At 48.9% G+C, this 24,378-nt stretch overlaps 1 protein-coding gene across 1 annotated transcript in view; it reads right to left on the minus strand.

Moving 5' to 3' along the window:
* Positions 1-24,378, minus strand: part of map2k1 (mitogen-activated protein kinase kinase 1) — a 47,391-nt gene that overhangs the window by 3,102 nt on the left and 19,911 nt on the right. Inside the window, exons 2-10 of the mRNA XM_070858589.1 lie at positions 16,501-16,711; positions 12,942-13,088; positions 11,518-11,595; positions 9,592-9,643; positions 8,264-8,388; positions 5,073-5,274; positions 4,052-4,116; positions 2,501-2,562; positions 1,384-1,429 (exon numbers count right to left, since the gene is read on the minus strand). Of these exons, the coding sequence (XP_070714690.1) occupies positions 1,384-1,429; positions 2,501-2,562; positions 4,052-4,116; positions 5,073-5,274; positions 8,264-8,388; positions 9,592-9,643; positions 11,518-11,595; positions 12,942-13,088; positions 16,501-16,711 (988 nt within the window). The remainder of the gene's footprint in view (positions 1-1,383; positions 1,430-2,500; positions 2,563-4,051; positions 4,117-5,072; positions 5,275-8,263; positions 8,389-9,591; positions 9,644-11,517; positions 11,596-12,941; positions 13,089-16,500; positions 16,712-24,378) is intronic.

Below are 24,378 nucleotides of genomic sequence, written 5' to 3' on the forward strand. Positions count from 1 at the left end.
GATTTGTGAAGAAAAAGCTCACCCATTATCTCCAAGTCTCACATCATTCCCAACATGGACATGGACTAATTGGATAGTTCTTTCAAAGCTGGCACAGGCATGATGGACTGAATGGCCCCCTTCCGTGCTGTAACTTTCTATAATATCGGCCGTTCCTTCATCGTTGCTGGGTCAAAATCCTGGAACTCCCACCCTAACAGCGCTGTGGGAGCACCTTCTCGAGGGTATTCAGGGATGGGCAATAAATACCGGCCTTGTCAGTGACGCCCACATCCCCAGAATGAATTTAAAAAAATAATGACAAATCTAGTCACAATTAACATAGAATCATACAGCACAGAAGGCCATTCAACCCATCGTGCCTGTGCCTTTCAAAGAGCTATCCAATTAGTCCCACAACCTTGCTATCTCCCCATAGCCCTGCAAATTTTTCTTTTTCAAGTTTAGATCCAATTTTCTTCTGAAAGTTACTATTGAATCTGCTTCCACCGCACTTTCAGGCAGCGCTTTCCAGATCACAACAACTCGCTACGTAAAAAATATCTCCTGGTTCTTTTGCCAATCACCTTAAATCTGTGACCTCTGGTTACTGATCCTCCTGCCACTGGAAACAGTTGACATAAGAATTAGGAGCAGGAGTTGGCCATTCAGCCCCTCGAGCCTGCTCCACCATTCAATGAGATCATGGCTGATCTTCTACCTCAACTCCACTTTCCTGCACTACCCCCATATCCCTAGATTCCCTTAATATCTAAAAATCTAGCGATTTTTGTCTTAAATATACTCAACAACTGAGCCTCCACAGCCCTCTGGGGTAGAGAATTTAAAGATTCACCACCCTGAGTGAAGTTTCTCCTCATCTCAGTCCTAAATGGCCGACCCCTTATTCTCAGACTGACCCCTGGCTCTAGACTTCCCAGACGGGGAAACATCCTCCCTGCATCGACCCGGTCAAGCCCTGTAACAATTTTGTATGTTTCAATGAGATCACCTCTCATTCTTCTAAACTCGAGAATATCGGCCTAGCCTACTCAATCTCTCCTCATAGGACAATCCCCCCCATCCCAGGAATCAGTTTGGTGAACCTTTGTTGCACTCCCTCTATGGCAAGTATATCCTTCCTTGGGTAAGGAGTCCAATTCTGTACGCAATTCTCCAGGTTTCTCCCTATCTGACCCTTGCCCTGACCGAGGGACAACTCACACAGCACAGAGCAAGGGATTTAACCTTTCTGGGCTGTAAGGTTCCATTACTCAGCCACTGAGGGAACTCCCGTGTACATTTATTCAAAAAAGTAATTGAGCTATACCGAGAGTGGTATTATATTACTCGTTACCTGATCCGAATACTATTAAGTCAGTCAGCATTGAGTGGCTCACTCACCATAAGCTGCTTCAAGTCCGCCCTCTCTGCAGGGTTCTTTATCAAGCTTAAAACAAGATGAGACATTTTCAACCGTTAAGTAGTAGACAGTGTGCTTTTACAAAAATACACAGGGAACAGAGGCGATTTTCGTCTCAGGTCTCCAGTGAAAGGCACTACAGGTGCAGCGTCGAAAATCCGGAGTTCCGGACCGATCGGTGGCAGGGTCGTCTGGAATCCATAAAATGTTCCGGAATCCGGACCCGCCCAAACACCTCCTCCGCAGCAGGGCCAGCGACCTGAACAACACCTTGGCGGGGACCCTATCCCACCCCACCTTGACGTTCCGAAATCTGGAAATACCTGAACCTGGGCTCGGGTGTTTCCGGATTAGTGATGTCAGAAAGACGATCGAAAGTCTGGAAAAGCCCAGAATCTGGAACGGCCTCGGTCCTGGATTCTCAACGCTGCATCTGTATAGAAATGCAAGATATTTCTTTCATTGATTGCTGTGATTGCTCAGCAACTCCATTATCGTTGCTTCGTGCAACGACTGGGATGCTAGAAGGTGAACTAGATGGACCCTGATCTTTTCACAATTCCAATGTTACCAATTAGCACAGCGTGCCAACACATGCTGAATGATGGCCAGAGGGAGAATCCGCACAACTCTGGATACTAGGAGAGGGCATTAGTGAACCAGATGGGTTTTTACAACAATCTGTTAGCTTCATGGTTACCATTGCTGATACCAGCTTTTTATTCCAGATTTACTAAATTAACGGAATGTAAATTCCTCAGCTGCCGCGGTGAGATTTGAACTCGGGCCTCTGGGTTACCAGTGGAGTAACATAGCCACGATACTACCGTAGCCATGCGGCTTGTGTTGAAGGGTCGGGCTGATGTCAAGCCTGCTCACAGAGCCCCACGAATGACACGGAGAGTTGAACAATCTCTGACGGATGGTTTGCCCGGTGATTCTCCATTCCCCTGTGGGCAGAGCCTGGCACCAGCCCACAGTGACACAGCAGAGATCGGGAAGTGAACTCGGGGTACCAAGCTCCCTCCACAAACTGCGGGCTCCTCCTGTGCACTGCACCCAGGGACCTGGGTTTCTAATTATTAATAACAGACTTACCATTTATTCACAAAGTCCTGGAATTCTTCACTGAATACTCCAGTTGGCAATTTAGGGGGCGGCTGCAAAGAGAGTGAACAGATACATAATTTAATAAATAGAAAAATCGAGGGCAATATATTATGGTTTTAATAATAGCAGGTGGGGACTGAAACACTCAGTCAGAGGAAATTATAAAGACAGCGAATAGACAGTTTGTAGTCATCCCAACACTGGAGAGTGCGTTACCGCCTTTAACAACACACTCTGGAGCAGTTAATATTTTGATAATATTGCCTATTACACTAACTTCCTGTAAGTGACATATTACTTCCTGTCACACTTTACTGTATCCTGCAACTTACAATGAGCAATGCCACAGGAGATCTGTGAGTGCGTGTATACACACAGGGGAAAAGGTGTAACAAACATATTGTCATTTTATGTCCATACAATTGAGGCTACACTAGAGGCAGCGAACACAGGAGCAGGAGTAGCCCATTCAGCCCCTCGAGCCTGCTATGCCATTCAATTAGATCATGGTTAATCTGTACCTCAACTCTAATTACCCGCCTTGGCTCTGTATCCCTTAATACCCTCGCCCAACAAAAACATATCCATCCTACTCTAGAGGGTTACAATTGAGCCCCAGCACCCACTGCCTTTTGGGAGTTCCAGATTTTCACTGCCCTTTGTGTGAACACGGGGAACAGAGGAGATCTTGTCTCAGGTCTCCATCGCAGTGACAGGCGCTATAGAAATGCAAGATCTTTCTTTCTTTCCTTCTTAGATGGACCGTGGTCTTTTTGCAATTCCAATGCTCACCATCAGGGCTCATGATGAATAATGGCCAGAGAGCGAATCTGCCCAACTCCAGACATGGGTCAGTGCCTTTAGGGGGGGGGAAGGGAAGCAAATAACAAGACCCTGACTTCACGGGAAATGCTGGGAATACTCAGGTCAGGCAGCATCTTGGAGACGGGAACGGAGTTCACTGTTCAGGTCGATGACGTTTCTTTCTCGCGCTCTCTCTCTCCCCGGATGCTGCCTGACCTGCTGTGAATATTCCCAGCATTTTCTGGGCTTCCCCCCCCCCCCCGCCCTCCTCACCCCCTTATTTGCCGCCCGGTTCACCTTTTGCTGCCAATGACTGCGATATCAGACGCCGGCAGATGATGCGTGATTTGTCCAGCAGCTCATGTTCGGAGATAAAGATTTATATTTTAAAAGATGGAGCAGTATCAAGGCAGCACAGAGAGTATAGGGGCACCCAGCTTGCTCAATACCCTCCCCCGTGAACTCTTGTTCCGGGCAGTGACCCGTTTCATTATTTAACAATCAATCCGCTAGGAGTAAGTAGCCACTCCTGTGATTCGATGATGGGAGGAGGTTTGTGTGGAGCGTAAACATGGCACGGACCCTCTGTGCCGAATGGCCTGAGCCTGTGAACCATCGCTGACCATCTGCCCGATTTCTCAATAGACCTGTGTGAGACTCACTGACAGAGTCAGTTTATTAAGCTTGTTGCACAAGCTGGGTGGCTGAGTGAGGGTCAGCACGAGTGGAACTCACCTCATTCACAATGTAATCCAACAGTTCGAATATCGCCATTGGGGGCCGATTGTCCACTCCAAAAGCTGCAAAGGGAAAAGCATCTTTTGAAAGGCACCGTGATGGAGGGTGGGAACATGGGTTGCCCAATCCCTTCGTTCAAATACCAGAGATCCAGCCCACAGTATCCCGGATTGCCTCCCCCCCCTCATACAATCCCGGGATATAGCCCACAGTATCCCAGATTTCGTCACCACACCCCGGGATACAGCCCACAGTATCCCGGTATACAGCCCACAGTATCCCGGATTCCCTCTCCCCGGGATACAGCTCACAGTATCCCCCCACCTCTCCCATTCCGGGATCCAATGCACAGTATCCCGGATTTCCCCCACCCCCCGGGATACAGCCCATAGTATCCCAGATTTGCCACACCCCGGGATCCAGCCCACAGTATCCGGGATTCTCCCCCCCCCCCAATCCCGGGATCCCTCTCCCCGGGATCCAACCCACAGTTTCCTGGATTTTCCCCTCCCAAAATCCCGGGATACAGCCCACAGTATCCCAGATTCCCCTCCCCAATCCCGGGATATAGACCACAGTATCTCAGATTTCCCCCCTGGGATATAGCCCACAGTATCCCAGATTCCCCCCCCTCTCCCCCGGGATATAGCCCACAGTATCCCGGATTCCCCTCCCCAATCCCGGGGTATAGCTCACAGTATCTCGGATTTCCCCCCCGGGATATAGCCCACAGTATCCCAGATTCCCCCCCCTCCGGGATATAGCCCACAGTATCCCAGATTCCCCCATCTCCCCCCCACTCCCCCCGAGGATACAGCCCACAGTATCCCAGATTCCCCTCCCCAATCCCGGGATATAGCCCACAGTATCTCAGATTTCCCCCCCGGGCTATAGCCCACAGTATCCCAGATTCCCCCCCCTTTCGCCCACCCCCCCCCCCGGGATATAGTCCACAGTATCCCGGATCCCCCCCCCCACGATACGGACAATGGGAATCGAGGACACAATCGACACTCACAGCTCCCCGGACGGCCAGGAGGTCGAGGTTTCGGCTCCGAGGGTGTCGAGTCTTCTCCGGGGCTGCAGCCAAAGATCTGTTCGAGTTCCTGAGCATCAGGCGGAGGAATGGGATATCTGCCGATCGCCATCTCCACCAGAGAGAGGCCCATACTCCAGATATCCGACTGGACCGAATAATGCGTCCCCTGGAGTCTTTCAGGCTAAAGAACAGGCAGAGCGTAGAGGCAAAGAGGTTAGTTCTCCTGTGAAACACTCACCTGCCTGCCTGGCTACCAGTCCTAGAAGCATTACATAGAATGATACCGCACAGGAGGTGGCCATTCGGCCCATCGAGCCTGTGCCGGCTCTGTGACAGAGCAATCCAATCAGTCCCACTCCCCCTGCCCTTTCCCCATAGCCCTGCAATTTTTTCACCCATTACATCCGGGGGGCGGGGGGGGGGGGGGGGGGAGGGGTAGAAATCTGATCTTGTTGCACCGGTCTTACCAGCATAACGGAGGTGCAAGGGACAAACTGCTGGACCAACATCCCGTGGCCAAAGCATGTCTGGGAAACACACACCGAGTTGAGCCGCTTTTCAGGTCCCTGCTTGAACGGGTGGAAGCAGATTCAACAGTAACTTTCGAAAGGGAATTAGATAAATACTTGAAGGTGAAACATGTGCCGGGCTGTGGGGAAAGGGCAGGGGGAGTGGGACTGATTGGATCGCTCTGTCACAATAGCCAGCACAGGCATGATGGGCCGAATGGCCACCTCCTGTGCTGTAAGATTCTGATACTCCGAGGGACTGAGTGAAACTTGCCAAATTAACATTCATTCATGCCAAGTTAAGGGTATTTTTCCATTTTATCCATTGGTAGCAGGATATAAACTTCCCGAAAACATCTTTAGAAACATAGAAAATAGGTGCAGGAGCAGGCCATTTGGCCCTTTGAGCCTGCAGCACCATTCAATATGATCATGGCTGATCATGCAACCTCAGTACCCCATTCCTGCTTTCCCTCCATATCCCTTGATCTGAAGGGCCACATCTAACTCCCTTCTGAATATATCTAACGAACTGGCCTCAACAAATTTCTGTGGTAGAGAATTCCACAGGTTCACAATTCTCTGAGTGAAGAAGTTTCTCCTCATCTCAGTCCTAAATGGCTTACCCCTTATCCTTAGACTGTGACCCCTGGTTCTGGACTTCCCCAACATCGGGAACATTCTTCCTGCATCTAACTTGTCCAATCCCGTTAGAATTTTATATGTTTCTATGAGATCCCCTCTCATTCTTCTAAATTCTGGTGAATATAAGCCTAGTCGATCCAGTCTTTCTTCATATGTCAGTCCTGCCATCCCGAGAATCAGTCTGGTGAACCTTCTCTGCACTCCCTCAATAGCAAGAATGTCCTTCCTCAGATTAGGAGACCAAAACTGTACACAATATTCAAGGTGTGGCCTCACCAAGGCCCTGTACAACTGCAGTAAGACCACCCTGCTCATATACTCAAATTCTCTCGCTATGAAGGCCAACATGCCATTTGCCTTCTTCACCGCCTGCTGTACCTGCATGCCAACTTTCAATGACTGATGTACCATGACACCCAGGTCTCATTGCACCTCTCCTTTTCCTAATCTGTCACCATTCAGATAATATTCTGCCTTCCTGTTTTTGCCACCAAAGTGGATAACCTCACATTTATCTACATTATACTGCACCTGCCATGCATTTGCCCATTCACCTAACCTATCCAAGTCACCCTGCAGCCTCTTAGCATCCTTCTCACAGCTCACACTGCCACCCAGCTTAGTGTCATCTGCAAACTTAGAGATATTACATTCAATTCCTTTGTCTAAATCATTAATGTATATTGTAAATAACTGGGGTCCCAGCACTGAACCTCGTGGTACCCCACTAGTCACTGTCTGCCAAAAAGGAGGGAGAGAGAAAACGGAATTATAGACTGGTTAGCCTGACATCGGTGGTGGGGAAAATGTTGGAATCAATTATTAAAGATATAATAGCATCGCATTTGGAAAGCAGTGACATGATCGGCCCAAGTCAACATGGATTTATGAAAGGGAAAACATGCTTGACAAATCTAGAATTTTTTGAGGATGTAACTAGTAGACTGGACAAGGGGGAGCCAGTGGATGTGGTGTATTTAGACTTTCAAAAGGCTTTTGACAAGGTCCCACACAAAAGATTAGTGTGCAAAATTAAAGCACATGGTATTGGGGGTAATGTACTGATGTGGAGAGAGAACTGGTTGGCAGACAGGAAGCAAAGAGTCGGGATAAATGGGTCATTTTCCACTCTACTAGTTACATCCTCAAAAAAGTGGTGTTACATTAGCTACCCTCCAGTCCATAGGAACTGATCCAGAGTCTATAGAATGTTGGAAAATGACCACCAATGCATTCACTATTTCTAGGGCCACTTCCTTAAGTACTCTGGGATGCAGACTATCAGGCCCTGGGGATTTATCGGCCTTCAATCCCATCAATTTTCCCAACACAATGTGCTGACTAATAAGGATTTCCTTTAGTTTCTCCTTCTCGTTAGACCCTCGGTCCCCTAGTATTTCCAGAAGGTTATTTGTTAATTTATTAATTGTATGTAAATGTTTTGGTGAATTTCTTGCTCCTGGGGAGATGCGAATTGTCAGTTTTGGGAAGTGGAATACTTTCTGGCTCTGGGCGCCCAGCCTCAGTATCGAGCTCCCCAGTCTGACACGTGCCCCGAAACGGTGAGTGTGAATAAGTGAATCGGGCCGGGTGCCGAGCACTTGGGATTCACCTGCTCCTGATTTTCCAAACCATTAAAACCCACGGTTGGGAAATTGGCGGGGCCTGGAGTCAGGAGCAGTGACCTCGCGCTCGATTCTCTGACCTGCACTCCCGCGGGGCGGGACGTGGGATGGAATCGTGTCATGGCGGGGCCGTAGAGTGAAGCTCGGTCATCCGTCCCGGGAAAGGCACCAGTGCCAATGTTTCCATTTTCCACAACCTCGAACTCCCTCGTCCCCACAGATTGTCTGCAGCATTTGCCGCAGTTTGTTTCATGTTCCAGTGTTTACTTTTGAAGATTATATTTCCCCCTCCCCCCCCCCCCCCCCCCAGAGGGATGTAACGTTGATCGTGTCGCTAACATAGGATCAGGGCCAGCCTTTCCCTCGCGGGTAATAATCAAACGGCACTTACTGACATATAAGACCTTGTCCCGACGAATGAGTTGGCCATGGAGTCGATCAGCTGCCCACTAACTCCAAAGTCACAGAGTTTGATTTCCCCACGGGAATTCACTAGGATGTTCGAAGGTTTAACATCTGGAAAAGAAACGCGGTTTAGAAGGTTCTAGAAACACAAGCAATGATACATTTTTAGATGTCGTTTTGGAAAAGTTACTTAGGAAAAGAAGCATTATTGAATACAAACAAAGAATAGAGAAAGTGCATGAACTGCAATACTCGGCGCGTGGGGAAATTAAGAAGCAAATGATGTCACAGGACTTTATAGTGGTAGAGGCAGAAACTATATCAGCATTGAAGATTAGTTTGGAAAGGTCAATGAAGGAAAAGTGATTGAGGGGATATGGGAACATTGTTGGGTAAATGTGGGTATATAAGGCTATGGGGAAAGGGCAGGGGGAGTGGGACTAATTAGATCGCTCTGTCACAGAGCTGGCACAGGCATGATGGGCCGAATGGCCGCCTTCTGGATTGGATCATTCTACAATCTAATTTGCATTTATATAGCGCCTTTAACGTAGCAAAACCTCCCAAGGTGCTTCACAGGAGTGTAATCAGACAAGGTATGACACCGAGCCAACGAAAGAGAAATTAGGGCAGGTGACAAAAAAAGGATGTTTTAAGGAACATCTTAAAAGGACCACCTTCGCCCCATCATTGGCGGCTGTGGCTTCAGCTCAGGAATTCCCTCCCTAAACCTCTCCTCCTCGCTCTCCTCCTGTAAGATACTCCTTAAAACCTACCTCTTTAATCAAGCATTTGGTCACCTGCCCTAATAGCTCCTAATATGGCTCGGTGCCAAATGCCGTTTGATAATCGCTCCTGTGAAGCGCCTTGGGACGTTTCACTACATTAAAGGCGCTGTATAAATGCAAGTTGTTGTTGTGTATTTATGCCCAGCAACTGGATCGTAGGCACGGCAACACTGCATAAGAGCGCTATTGTGCGCCACGACACAAGGTCACTGTACTGGCTCTGAGAAAGTGAATCCCTGCCGTTGTCAGTTGCCTGGATCGAGTGACGCACAGTTACACTTGCTGCCGATGGTACTCTAGTTAGGCAGGCACACTCGAGTGTTCGGTGCGGAACCGATACTAGTCAGGTTTAAATGCCTTGGCCCTTTAACTTATCATAGAATCATAAAAATTGAGAGCACAAGAGGCGGCCATTCGACCCATCGTGTCTGTGCCGGACGATATCATAGTGCTCTGTGGGTCAGGAGGCTTTCAGTGAAAGATACCCACATGGAAACAGCATTGGATAGATGGGTCATTACAGTACCTCGGTGCATGATCTTGTGTTTCTCTCGCAGGTAGGCCAATCCCTTGTTAACCTGCGAAGATTGTAAAGTTTTTTTAAAAAAATGATGTTTTTTAGGACAAACTTGCAGTACGTTTATCTGTTTCCATCTAGAATATATTAACAACCTTAAATCTATATGCACCACCGGTCAACATTTTTCATTTTAAGTTCCTATGTCCCCATTTATAATGGAGCGCCACCACTGGCAGGATGATAGCGTGACAGGTTTACATAACCAGTTTCCATTATAAAGTGGACAAAGGAATTCATAATGGAAATATAAAAATTATGACAGAATGCATGACTTTAAATTGGGTCTGCATTTTGTCCACAAGCGCTGGTCCAATTATCCTCACTCATTAACTCCATTCCACCAGAGAACGATACCTGGCCTTGACTCCCCGTAAGCAATGGCTACAGGAAACTGACCGGTGATGTCTTAAAAGTCTTGCTGCAGTACCCATTTCCTGTGTCACACTTACTTCCTGTGAACACATTACACACTTTGGTGATAAACAGTATATCCTCCAACTCACCATGACCAGCGTCACAACTGATAAAATAAAAAGAAGCATTTACATTTAAACAGCGCCTTTCAAAGGACATCCCAGAGTCCCACTCCGGGGGCCTGATCACAAAAATCTAGGCTGACACTCCAGTGCAGTGCTGAGGGAGCGTCATACTGTCGGAGGGACAGTACTGAGGGAGAGCCACACTGTCGGAGGGGCAGTACTGAGGGAGAGCCGCATGTCGGAGGGGCAGTACTGAGGGAGAGCCGCACTGTCGGAGGGGCAGTACTGAGGGAGAGCCGCACTGTCGGAGGGGCAGTACTGAGGGAGAGCCGCACTGTCGGAGGGGCAGTACTGAGGGAGAGCCGCACTGTCGGAGGGGCAGTACTGAGGGAGAGCCGCACTGTCGGAGGGGCAGTACTGAGGGAGAGCCGCACTGTCGGAGGGGCAGTACTGAGGGAGAGCCGCCATGTTGGAGGGGCAATACTGAGGGAGAGCCGCACTGTCGGAGGGGCAGTACTGAGGGAGAGCCGCACTGTCGGAGGGGCAGTACTGAGGGAGAGCCGCACTGTCGGAGGGGCAGTACTGAGGGAGAGCCGCACTGTCGGAGGGGCAGTACTGAGGGAGAGCCGCACTGTCGGAGGGGCAGTACTGAGGGAGAGCCGCACTGTCGGAGGGGCAGTACTGAGGGAGAGCCGCACTGTCGGAGGGGCAGTACTGAGGGAGAGCCGCACTGTCGGAGGGGCAGTACTGAGGGAGAGCCGCACTGTCGGAGGGGCAGTACTGAGGGAGAGCCGCACTGTCGGAGGGGCAGTACTGAGGGAGAGCCGCACTGTCGGAGGGGCAGTACTGAGGGAGAGCCGCACTGTCGGAGGGGCAGTACTGAGGGAGAGCCGCACTGTCGGAGGGGCAGTATTGAGGGAGAGCCGTACTGTCGGAGGGGCAGTACTGAGGGAGTGCTGCATTGTCGGAGAGGCCGTCTTTCAGATGAGATGTTAAACGGAGACCCCGTCTGCCCTCTCAGGTGGATGTAAAAGATCCCATGGCACTATTTTAAAGAGCCAGGGAGTTCTCCCTGGTGTCCTGGGGCCAATATTTATCATTCAACTAACATCACTAAAACAGATTATCTGGTCATTATCACATTGCTGTTTGTAGGATCTTGCTGTGCACACATTGTTGTAATGTGGGAAACGCAGCAGCCAGTGACTACACTTGCATCCGTTATTATTCAATGATTGGCGTGTCACGTGACCAATGGGGGGAATGTGGGGGCGGGGCAGTTGGAGGTTGGAGATCATGTGATGAAACCTCCCAGAATGTTATCCAGTCAGGGGTGGCGGCCCTGCTGTGTCACTGGACCGCCCCGCCCAGGCACTGAAGGAGTTATACTTACAGCTATGCTCACTTTGCCCAGGACCTCCTCTGTAATTCGTCCAGCTTTTTTCAGCACTTGATCCAACGATCCACCGTCCTAACAAAAAATTAAACGTTTTACGAGTCAGAGTGAACTTAACATCACTGTAACCGGATCGTCTTCCTGTGTCACAGGCACACTCCCGTGAGCAGGACATCGGTCAGAGTGGAGCGCGGTCGATAACGCAATGGGATCGAGAATCTCCAGTCTTTAGCTTGCGATTGGTCGCGTTCCATTATCGAATCTAGTTCCCAGGATGCGCAGACAAGACCTACATTCTCCCATTTTAAGAATTAGATAGTTTTGAAATGCCAATCTCCCTCTGCCTCCCCCCCCACCCCCCCCCCAATCCAGGGGTTACCACAGCTGCCGCATGCCCTTGGCGACAGGTTGCAGAGACCCCCAAGTGAGGGATTCTCGGAATAGGTGACTTGGTCTGTAACAGACCCCTCGGGAACCCCCCCACACCCGCTGCTGCCCACCTACACCACCTGGGAGCCAGCGGTGAGTGAGTCACATACCACAAGGGATGGGCACGGCAACACGTCACATAAACATTGCATCATTATTAAAGACTCAATGCATCATTTTAAACTCTGCAATCATCGCTTGCTTATAAAGTTAATGGTTGTCGCATGACAAGCAGTTCGGAGGAAGAGGTTGTTTAGAGAGTAAAATAGTCCAAAAGTCCCACCAGGGATGAGGGTCGTCAGTTGTGTGGAGAGACTGGGGAAGCTGGGGTTGTTCTCCTTAGAGGAGAGAAGGTTAAAGGGAAATTCAATAGAATTGTTAAAAATTAAGGGATTTTTATAGAATAGATAGAGAGACACTGTTTCCAGTGGCGGGAGGGTCGGTAACCAGAGGACACAGATTTAAGGTAATTGGCAAAAGAACCAGCGAGGGGGAGATGAGGAAACATATTATGCAGCGAGTTGTTGTGATCGGGAACGCGCTGCCTGAAAGGGCGGTGGGAGCAGATTCAATAATAACTTTCACAAGGGAATTGGATAAATACTTCATGGGAAAAAAAAAATCGCAGGGCTGTGGGGAAAGAGCAGGGGGAGTGGGACTAACTGGATCACTCTGACACAGAGCCAGCACTGGCTCGATGGGTCGAATGGCCTCCTTCTGTGCTGTAGGAGTCTATGAAAACACAAAAGGAAAACCTGCTAAAGGGAACTGGTCTTTGAGCAGGACCGGGAGGCCAGAATGAAGGATCGCGATTGCTTGAACATACAGTGAACTCTGACTTGTGATTGAAAGGGTCGAGACAAGGCCTGGGCAGTGAAGGGAGATGGGAACGGTCTTGGCCATTTCTGAAACTGGACGTGAAAAGCTGCTGGACCGTCACTTGGCCGTTTCCCAGCCTACCACCTTACGTGTCACATGCTTTATCGCCATACCATGTGCTCCATGCAGATGCTGATCTCGCCATCACTGTAGAACGCTCCATAGAATCCCACGATGTACGGAGAGTTACACTCGTGTAGAACCTGCAGCTCTCGGATGATCTGGTTCCGAATCGCCGGCTTTATCTCCAGGTGAATCAGCTTCGAGGAAACGATACGGACAAATTCAGTTCGTATTTTCGTCCTTTCATAATTCCGTAGAATGTACAGCACAGAAACAGGCCATTGGGCCCCACCGCTCCGTGCCGGGGTTTATGCTCCACACCAGCCCCCTCCCACCCCTCTCCATCTCACCCCATCACCATATCCTTCTATTCCTTTCTCCCTCAGGTGTTTATCCAGCCTCCCTTTAAATGCGTCGATACTATTCGCCTCAACCACTCCCTGTGGCAGCAAGTTCCACATTCTCACCCCTCTCTGGGTAAAGAAGTTTCTCCTGAATTTCCATTGGTTTTATTAGTGACTATCTTATATTTATGACCCATAGGTTTGGTCTCCCCCGCAAGTAAAAAAAAGACTTGCATTTCTATAGCGCATTTCACAACCACCGGACGTCTCAAAGCGCTTTACAGCCAATGAAGTACTTTTGGCGTGTCGTCACTGTTGTAATGTAGGAAATGCAGCAGCCAATTTGCGCACAGCAAGCTCCCACAAACAGTAATGTGATAATGACCCAGATAATCTGTTGTAGTGATGTTGATTGAAAGATAAATATTGGCCCCAGGACACCGGGGATAACTCCCCTGCTCTTCTTCGAAATAGTGCCATGGGATCTTTTACGTCCACCTGAGAGAGCAGACGGGGCCTCGGTTTAACATCTCATCTGAAAGACGGCACCTCCGACAGTGCAGCATTCCCTCAGTACTGCCCCTCCGACAGTGGAAACATCTCCTCTATGTCTACCCTAACAAACCCCTTCATAATCTTAAAGACCTCGATCAGGTCACCCCTTGGCCTTCTCATTCCTGGAGAAAAGAGCCCCAGGCCTGATGGGTATGACCTCTCTGTGCTGGTATCATCCTAGTAAATCTTTTTTCCATTTTTTCAGTGTCTCGATACCCTAAACGGAGTCCAGAACTGTGCACAGAAGTGTGGTCTAACTAAGGTTTTAGATAAGTTTAACATAACCTCTCAGCTTTTGTTCTATCCCTCCAGAAATGTCGCGGTTATATTGACACCAACGTTTTATTTCCAGAATTTTTAAAACTGAGTTGAAATTGAACTCATGCTCTCTGGATTTCTAGTCCAGTAACATAAGCACTGCAGGACCATGGGCATCTCACTCTAGCTGCCACACTGGTCAACACTTCAGTCAAATGTTTGGTCACAAATCTGATCAATAATTTATAGGGGCATTGAATACAAAAGTAAGGCAGTCATGTTAAACCTTTATCTAACACTGTTCAGGCCCTCATCTGGAGTATTGTGTCCAATTCAGGGCACCACACTTTAGGAAGTTTGTCAAGGCCTTGGAGAGGGTGCACAGGAGATTTACCAGGGATTGTTCTCCTCAGAGTAGGGAAGGGCAAGGGGAGATTTAGTAGAGGTATTCAAAATCATGAAAAGTTTTGATCGAGTGGACAAGTGAGAACCAGTAGATGTGGTGTATTTGAACTTTCAAAAGGCTTTTGACAAGATCCCACACAAGAGATTGGTGTGCAAAATTAAAGCTCTTTTTTGGGGGGTAATGTACTGATGTGGATAGAGAACTGGTTGGCAGACAGGAAGCAGAGAATCGGGATAAACGGGTCCTTTTCAGAATGGCAGGCAGTAACTAGTGGGGTGCCGCAGGGCTCAGTGCTGGGTCCCCAGCTATTTACAACATACATTAACGATTTAGATGAAGGAATTGAGTGTAATATCTCCAAGTTTGCAGATGACACTAAGCTGGGTGGCGGTGTGAGCTGTGAGGAGGACGCTAAGAGGCTGCAGGGTGACTTGGACAGGTTAGGGGAGTGGGAAAATGCATGGCAGATGCAGTATAATGTGGATAAATGTGAGGTTATCCACTTTGGTGGCAAAAACACGAAGGCAGAATATTATCTGAATGGCGGCAGATTAGGAAAAGGGAAGGTGCAGCGAGACCTGGGTGTCATGGTACATCAGTCATTGAAAGTTGGCATGCAGGTACAGCAGGCGGCGAAGAAGACAAATGGTATGTTGGCCTTCATAGCTAGGGGATTTGAGTATAGGAGCAGGGAGGTCTTACTGCAGCTGTACAGGGCTTTAGTGAGGCCTCACCTGGAATAGTGTGTTCAGTTTTGGTCTCCTAATCTGAGGAAGGACGTTCTTGCTATTGAGGGAGTGCAGTGAAGGTTCACCAGACTTATTCCAGGGATGGCTGGACTGTCATATGAGGAGAGACTGGATCAACTGGGCCTTTATACACTGGAGTTTAGAAGGATGAGAGGGGATCTCATAGAAACATATAAAATTCTGACAGGACTGGACAGGTTAGATGCGGGAAGAATGTTCCCGATGTTGGGGAAGTCCAGAACCAGGGGACACAGTCTAAGGATAAGGGGTAGGCCATTTAGTACTGAGTTGAGGAGAAACTTCTTCACTCAGAGAGTTGTTAACCTGTGGAATTCCCTACCGCAGAGAGTTGTTGAGGCCAGTTCGTTAGATATATTCAAGAGGGAGTTAGATATGGCCCTTACGGCTAAAGGAATCAAGGGGTATGGAGAGAAAGCAGGAAAGGGGTACTGAGGGAATGATCAGCCATGATCTTATTGAATGGTGTTGCAGGCTCGAAGGGCAGAATGGCCTACTCCTGCACCTATTTTCTATGTTTCTATGAGTAAATAAGGAGAAACTGTTTCCTCTGGCAAGTGAGTCAGTATCCAAAGGACAAAGATTTAAACTAATTGGCAAAAGAACCAGAGGGGAAGTGAGAATTTTCTCAAAGGGAGGGCTGTTACGATCTAGAACACACTGAAAGGGTGCAATCAGATTCCACGGGAACTTTCAAAAGGCAATTGGACATGTGCTTGAATAGGACTGATTTACAGAGTTACGGGGAAAGAGCAGGGGGTGAGAGACTAATTTAGATCGCTCTTTCAAAGAGCCGGCAAAGGCACGATGGGCCGAATGGCCTCCTTCTATGCTGTATGATTCTACGACACTATAACTATTGAGATTCGCAGAGCACGTTTATGGTTTGTGAGCAATGTGTGATTTTTACAACCTACCTACAATGAAAGGACAGTTGTAAGTATGATCCAAGTGGAGATGGCACTCTGTCCAATTCTGTGTGTGCGCAAGTGTGGCTGTGTGAGCACTTGTGAGTGTGTGTGTGTGTGCGAGTGTGGAATTCTTTGTGCGTGCGAGTGTTTGTGTATGAGCGCGCGAGCGGCGCGTGTGGGAGCGAGCGTGCACGCGCAAAGACACACTGGGCGAGAGTCAGCACTAATTCTCTTCCCCCTCCCCGTGGCAGATAGCCTGCCGACACGCACCATCAAGCTTCACATTTGAACAATGCGGGAACCAAACCCAAAATAAAGCCTTCGGAGGGGAGAAGTGAGTGGGGAGATGGTTAGAAAACTTATTTTACCTTCCGGGCCATGATGAGACCGGACGGTTTGTGAGAGACTTTGAAGACCACGCCTCCGTTGCCTGCGCCCAGTTCCGAGATCTTCTCAAAGTCATCATCTTTCAGCTCGCCGACCTTCTGTTTCTGGGTCAGAAACGCCTCCAGCCGCTTGCGCTGCTGTTCGTCCAACTCGAGCTCCTCCAACTTCTTCTGCAGAGCCTCCAGGTTTGTCCTAAAATGTTGCGAGAAAAGGAAAAGCAAAACCTGAGAGAGAATCGAATATGAAATGTCAGCAGCACCTGCTCTTTGGGGCACACTGGCATCGCCAGCGTTTCTGAACCATCTCCTGGGCACAGCACACGGAGGGAGGGTTGCAACCCTAACACAGCCACCCTCCCCTCCCCTCCCCTCCCTCCCTCCGACTGCACCCCAACACAGCTTTACACCCGAGTGGGAGGAGACAATTATCCACCCCGTTCCGTCTGAAAACAAAAAATACCGTGGTTATTTTAAAACCTCTGTTCAAATGAAAGTTTTAACAACAGCAACTTGCATTTATATAGCACCTTTAATGTAGTGAAACATCCCAAGGTGCTTCACAGGAGCATTATGGGATATAAAATTTGACTCCAAGCCACATAATTAGGACAGATGACCAAAAGCTTGGTCAAAGAGGTAGGTTTTAAGGAGCGTCATGAAGGAGGAAAGAGAGGTAGAGAGGTTTAGACAGGAAGTTTCAGGGCTTAGAGCCCAGGCAACAGAAGGCACGACCACCAATGGTTGAGCAATTTAAGAGCATTTGTCTTAGGTGGCAATTGAATGAGATAAACATAGAATATAGAAATACAAAGGCATACATAGAAGGATACGGAGATCAAAAGATGTGTGTAGATAGATGGAGATAGAGATAGAGATAGAGAGAGAGAGAGAGAGATCAAAGGCTCCTGAACTGGTTTATGTTTTGGCCTACATTCAGTCCGGTTCGGTGAGTTACAAGATGAAATAATCTCCATTGGAAATAATCACCCCAGCCCTCTCCATCAGTACTAACTGACCCCTTCCTGTACCTCACTGCTTACTTCTCAATTGGATTCTCTCAAGAAAGCACATACACAAATATATTTCAGGACAGAGTCGCTGTTTCTGAATAACATCAAGAAAACACACACACACACACAAACTTCAATTCTGCATTTTGGTTGGGTTTTTTCTCACCCCCCGAATGGCCTACTCCGGCTCCTAATTCTTATGTTTTTATGAATCTCTTGTGAATCCAAGCTCTACCTCACCACCACTAACCGCGCCTCGATTTTAAAATGCTCATCCTCATGCTCAAATCCCGCCATTTGAGCATCCCTGATTATAATCACTTTGCCACTAGTGGCCGTGCCTTCTGTTGCCTGAGCCCCAAGCTCTGGAACTCCCTCCCTAAACCTCTCCGCCACTCTACCTCTCTTTCCACCTTTAAGACGCTCCTTAAAACCGACCTCTTTGACCAAGCTTTTGGTCACCTGTGTTAATATTTCCGTATGTGGCTCGCTGTCAAATTCTGTTTGATATCGCTCCTGTGTAGTGACTCGGGACATTTTACTGCGTTAAAGGTACTATATAATTGCAACGTGTTGTTGTCCAAAAGAGTGCGACAGTAAAATTGAATCCAATCCCAGCTGCCTGACCCAACACCGTGAACATTCCAGGTTGGAAGCTAGTGTCGGTGATGTTGGTTCATGCTCAACCTGCTCATTTATTTGCAGGGTTAACTCATTGACTTTAACGCCTCCGATAAAATAGCTTCAATTAAATACAATAGTTTGCCCATGGAGAGCCGATGTTAAGGCCTCGGGAACAGCAGGTGGCAGCATTCCTGATAGCATCGAATGGAATTGTGTCACGTTTTTCATTGCAAATCTTTTATGCAAAGCAGTTTGAAAACCAACACCATTTATTATTTTGCATGCTGTATCTATCAGCTAGGGGGCACAGAATGATAAACACAGGCTTTCTGGGACTCATTCCGGTGCCCTCGGGGAAAGCAGCAGCTTAAGTGAATTTGTATGGCTGAGTCCCAGAAGAAGTGACTCATTCATTTCTCCACACTCCCCTGATTCAGAGTCACATCATTCACTTTGGTCAATTTTAGCATACTATCTTTAGCCAATTTTTCTACCCTTCTCTCCTAAAGTCATGGACTCTCACTGGGGTACGGGTCGCACACACTGTGACTCTCACTGGGGTATGGGTCCCACACATACTGACTCTCACTAGGGTACAGTCCCCCCCCCCCCACACACACACACACACACACACACACACACACACACACTCTCACTGGGGTACGGGTCCCACATACACTGACTCCCACTAGGGTACAGTTCCACAGGCACTGACTCTCACTGGGGTACGGATCCCACACACACTGACTCTCACTGGGGTACATGTCCCACACACACACACACTCTCTCTCACTGGGGTACGGGTCCCACACACACTGACTCCCACTAGGGTACAGTTCCACACACACTGACTCTCACTGGGGTACAGTTCCACACACACTGATTCTCACTGGGGTACGGGTCCCACACACACACACTGGGGTATGGGTTCCACACACACACACACACTGGGGTGTGGGTTCCACACACACTGACTCACACTGGGGTACAGGTCCCACAGGCACTGACTCACACTGGGGTATAGTTCCACAGGCATTGACTCTCACTGGGGTACGGATCCCACACACACACACTCTCACTGGGGTATGGGTCTCACTCACACACACACACACACACACTCTCACTGGGGTACGGGTTCCATACACACACACTCTCACTGGGGTATGGGTCCCACACACACTGACTCCCAGTGGGGTACAGTTCCACAGGCACTGACTCTCACTGGGATACGGGTTCCACACACACTGACTCTCACTGGGGTACAGTTCCACATACACTGACTCTCACTGGGGTACGGGTCCCACAGGCACTGACTCTCACTGGGGTATAGTTCCACAGGTACTGACTCTCACTGGGGTACAGATCCCACACACATTGACTCTCACTGGGGTACAGTTCCACATACACTGACTCTCACTGGGGTACGGGTCCCACAGGCACTGACTCTCACTGGGGTATAGTTCCACAGGTACTGACTCTCACTGGGGTACAGATCCCACACACATTGACTCTCACTGGGGTATGGGTCCCACACACACACACTCTCACTGGGGTACGGGTCCCACAGGCATTGACTCTCACTGGGGTACGGGTCGCGCGCACTCTGACTCTCACTGGGGTATGGGTCCCACACACACTGACTTTCACTAGGGTACAGTCCCCCCCACACACACACACACACACTCTCACTGGGGTACGGGTCCCACACACACTGACTCCCACTAGGGTACAGTTCCACAGGCACTGACTCTCACTGGGATACGGGTTCCACACACACTGACTCTCACTGGGGTACAGTTCCACACACACTGACTCTCACTGGGGTACGGGTCCCACACACATTGACTCTCACTGGGGTACAGTCCCCCCACACACACACACACACACACACACACACACTCTCACTGGGGTACCGGTCCCACACACACTGACTCCCACTAGGGTACAGTTCCACAGGCACTGACTCTCACTGGGGTACGGATCCCACACACATTGACTCTCACTGGGGTATGGGTCCCACACACACACACACTCTCACTGGGGTATGGGTCCCACACACATTGACTCTCACTGGGGTACAGATCCCACACACATTGACTCTCACTGGGGTACGGATCCCACACACATTGACTCTCACTGGGGTATGGGTCCCACACAGACACACTCTCACTGGGGTATGGATTCCACACACACTGACTCTCATTGGGGTACGGTCCCACACACAGACTCTCACTGGGGTACAGGTTCTGGAATCAAACCTACAGTAATGTCACAATCTTCGTTTCTTTGTTATGAACACATCAAATTTCCGCATTAGGGAAATGGGAATACGTCAAAAACCAGCATCATGGCAAACACAGAGCCAGAGAGAATTGGTGATGCAATGGTGTAAACATTTGACTGAAACCTCTAGGACCTTTGTTCAAATCCAGTGCCAGTGCCGACTGATACCAACTAAGTCTCCTCTGGCTGGCTGGAGGGGTCCTATAATTAATTTAGTTTTTCCAGCCTCAGCCCCAGGACTGTGTGTATAACCCAATTGGACTGTAAAATGGATGTGTAGAAATTGGGAGATGGCACACTGGGGTATCTAGACAGGTCTTGCATTTCTATAGCACCTTTCACAGCTTCATGACGTTCCAAAGCGCTTTACAGCCAAAGAAGTACTTTTGGAGTGCAGTCACTGTTGTAGGAAGAAATGTAGGAAATGCAGCAGACAATTTTCATACAGCAAACTCCCACAAACAGCATGTGTGATAATGACCAGATAATCTGTTTTAGCGATGTTGGTTGAGGGATAAATATTGGCCCCAGGACACCGGGGAGAACTCCCCTGCTCTTTGAAATAAAGTTGTGGGATCTTTTACATCCACCTAAGGGAGCAGACTAGACCTTGCCGTCTCATCCGGAAGACAACACCTCCGACAGTGCAGCACTCCCTCAGTACCGCACTCTCAAGTCTCTGGACCCATGATCTTCTGACTCAGAGGCGAGAGAAAGAGCCACTGAGCCACGGCTGACACCCAAGAAGTGATTTTCTGATGTTGAGGTTAAGGCACATTGTTGGGCAGAGAAGCTGGACTTTTATTCTACTTTGGATCGTGCTGATTTGAGAGTTCTTGGTCTGGACACTGGGCATGGCCCTTCACATTACTGAGCACAAAATGCTCATAACAGACAGCGAGTTCCAAACAGTGACGTAACCCTGGGGTGCAGCTTAGAAACCATGGTGTTCATGTTAATTCCTCAAATTACTCTGTGGAAGCGTTTGCAGAAAACAGCAAAGAATACCTGCACAACCAGAGTCACCGCACTTTAGAAACATTCATTGTAGCGAACATACCTTTCCAACAGACGGGGCACGACTGTGTATATATATTTAGCCCGCTCCAAGCTTCAGATAGGGTATCGATTCTTACAGGGACGAAGACTTTCCTCGCTAACGGAGGGCAGTGGGCGGGAGCTCATGCTCGCTCGCGCCTGGCTCCACTCCACGCCCACTCGATGAACCTGCTTCTCTTCCCAGGTGGTGAGGTTCCCTCCAGAGTCAGGACACACTGCCCTATGTTTGATCACATCCCCCCAGAACTGATCACTCTGCTCATCTCCATCCTCATCGGGGCAGAAATGCCTCCAACATCTACCGGCTGATGGCTGAACCCTGCGATGCTGTCGGGGGCTCAGTGGGCAGCACTCTCGCCTCGGAGTCAGAAGGTCGTGGGTTCAGGTCCCACTCCAGAGACTTGAGCACAAAAATCCAGGCCGATACTCCAGCGCAGCACTGAGGGAGCATCGCTGTGTCGGAGGGGTCGTCTTTAGGATGAGGATCAGGGGTGGGGGGACTTTGGCCCAGTGGGACTGAGAGTCAGCACCTTCAGGAGAGGGGAAACAAATTGCAAAATAAAAAAGATAAGTGTGTGTGTGTGTTCACTGGCCTGTAAACTCATTCCAAACTGCATTCCATGTAGTTGACATCAACACCAAAGAATTCGAATTCTGACATGACAACTGGAAAAGCTACCTCGACGTGCAGCTGTGAGAGACTGTGAGAGGTTTTTAACTCTCGTCTAACCCGGAGACTAGATGATTGCCTGAAAATCCCTCAGTCTCTGTTTTCTACAATATGTACTGTCCAGTTTGTGGACTAATTAACCCTGTGGAATTATCGTCCCAAAAACACTCGGCCTTGCCCATCCCTCCCCAACTTGTAAAGCCTCCTGAATCTCCATCTGCGCTCCCCAATACTGCTCATGCCCAACTCCTCCCATTGGGACACTTTCTATGTTAAATGCGTTATAAATGCAATTGTTGCTGATTTATCCCATCTTTGGGTCCCTGTCTGTGCCACTACTGCAGTCACATTAGCAGTTAAAATTATTTTAGTAATTGTCATTATTATAACTTTTTCTAATCGTCAGTGAATTCTGTGATGACCCTCATTTATAATTAGGATATAAAATAATGGATTTGGCCCCAGACCTCATTACAGCCTTGGTCAAAAGAGCTGAATTCCAGAGGTGAGGTGAGAGTGACTGCCCTTGACATCAAGGCAGCATTTGACAGAGTGTGGCATCAAGGAGCCCTAGTATAATGGGAATCAGGGGGAAATTCTCCACTGGCTGGAGTCATACCTAGCACAAAGGAAGATGGTTGTGGTGGTTGGAGGTCAATCATTACAACCCCAGGACATCGCTGCAGGAGTTCCTCGGGGCAGTGTCCTAGGCCCAACCACCTCCGTCCATCATAAAGTCAGAAGCGGGGATGTTCGCTGATGACTGCACAGTGTTCAGTTTCATTCGCAACTCCTCAGATAATGGAGCAGTCCGTGTCCACATGCAGCAAGACCTGGACAACATTCAGGCTTGGGCTGATAAGTGGCAAGTAACATTCGCGCCACACAAGTGCCAGGCAATGACCATCTCCAACAAGCGAGAGTCTAACCACCACCTCCTGATATTCAATGGCCACCATCAACATCCTGGGGGTGACCAGAGACTTAACGGGATCAGCCACATAAATACTATGGCAACAAGAGAGTCAGAGGCTGGGTATTCTGCGGCGAGTGTCTCACCTCCTGACTCCCCAAAGCCTTTCCACCATCTACAAGGCACAAGTCAGGAGTGTGATGGAATACTCTCCACTTGTCTGGATGAGCGCAGCTCCAACAACACTCAAGAAGCTCGACACCATCCAGGACAAAGCAGCCCGCTTGATTGGCACCCCATCCACCACCTTCAACATTCACTCCCTCCACCACCGGCGCACCGTGACTGCAGTGTGTACCATCTACAAGATGCACTGCAGCAACTCGCCAAGGCTTCTTCGGCAGCACCTCCCAAACCCGCGACCTCTACCACCTAGAAGGACAAGGGCAGCAGGCGCATGGGAACACCATCACCTCCACGTTCCCCTCCCAATCACACACCATCCTGACTTGGAAATATCTCGCCGTTCCTTCATAGTCGTTGGGTCAAAATCCTGGAACTCCCTCCCTAACAGCACTGTGGGAGCACCTTCACCACACGGACTGCTGCGGTTCAAGGCGACTCACCACCGCCTTCTCAAGGGCAATTAGGGATGGGCAATAAATGCTGGCCTTGCCAGTGACGCCCACATCCCAGGAATGAATAATAAACTGTACAGGCGTACATTTCCAGAGTTGGATGTTTCACTCACACACATTTTTGACGTTCCTTACACCGAATGTGGATTGCCGGAGGAGCTGAGGTCACTGACTGTACAGGAAGGATGGTCGTAGGAAGCCGCGTGAGTAGCAGAACAATGCAGAGTCATAGACTGACACGCATTACATACAGAGACAAGGCAAAGCTCTTCAATCCAGCCACAGCCACAGGGCAGTCAGTCCCACTGGAACACCCTTCACTGACCCACTTTTGACAGAAACACAAAAGAGATTGACAAATTCCTTTTCATTGTGCCTGGTTTTTAGCATGAAGCACAGAGAGTCACTCATCTATTAGTTGATCAGTATTAAAGGGGAAGGTAATGCTACTGGTAAATACCAACACACAGTCACCATCACTCTCGACGTCCATACTTATTGAAGGCAGCCACCTATATTTGGCAAATGTTGCTCACCATTGGCCATTTCCACTGAAGTCAATTACAAAGTAGCTGCTTGTAACACGTTAAATGTGCCAGACATTTCGGGCAGTTCAATAAGCTTTTCACACCTCGCTAAAAAAAAAGATGATAAGAACTTGTA

Source organism: Pristiophorus japonicus, chromosome 17 (genome assembly GCF_044704955.1).
Source record: "Pristiophorus japonicus isolate sPriJap1 chromosome 17, sPriJap1.hap1, whole genome shotgun sequence".
NCBI lineage: Eukaryota > Metazoa > Chordata > Chondrichthyes > Pristiophoridae > Pristiophorus > Pristiophorus japonicus.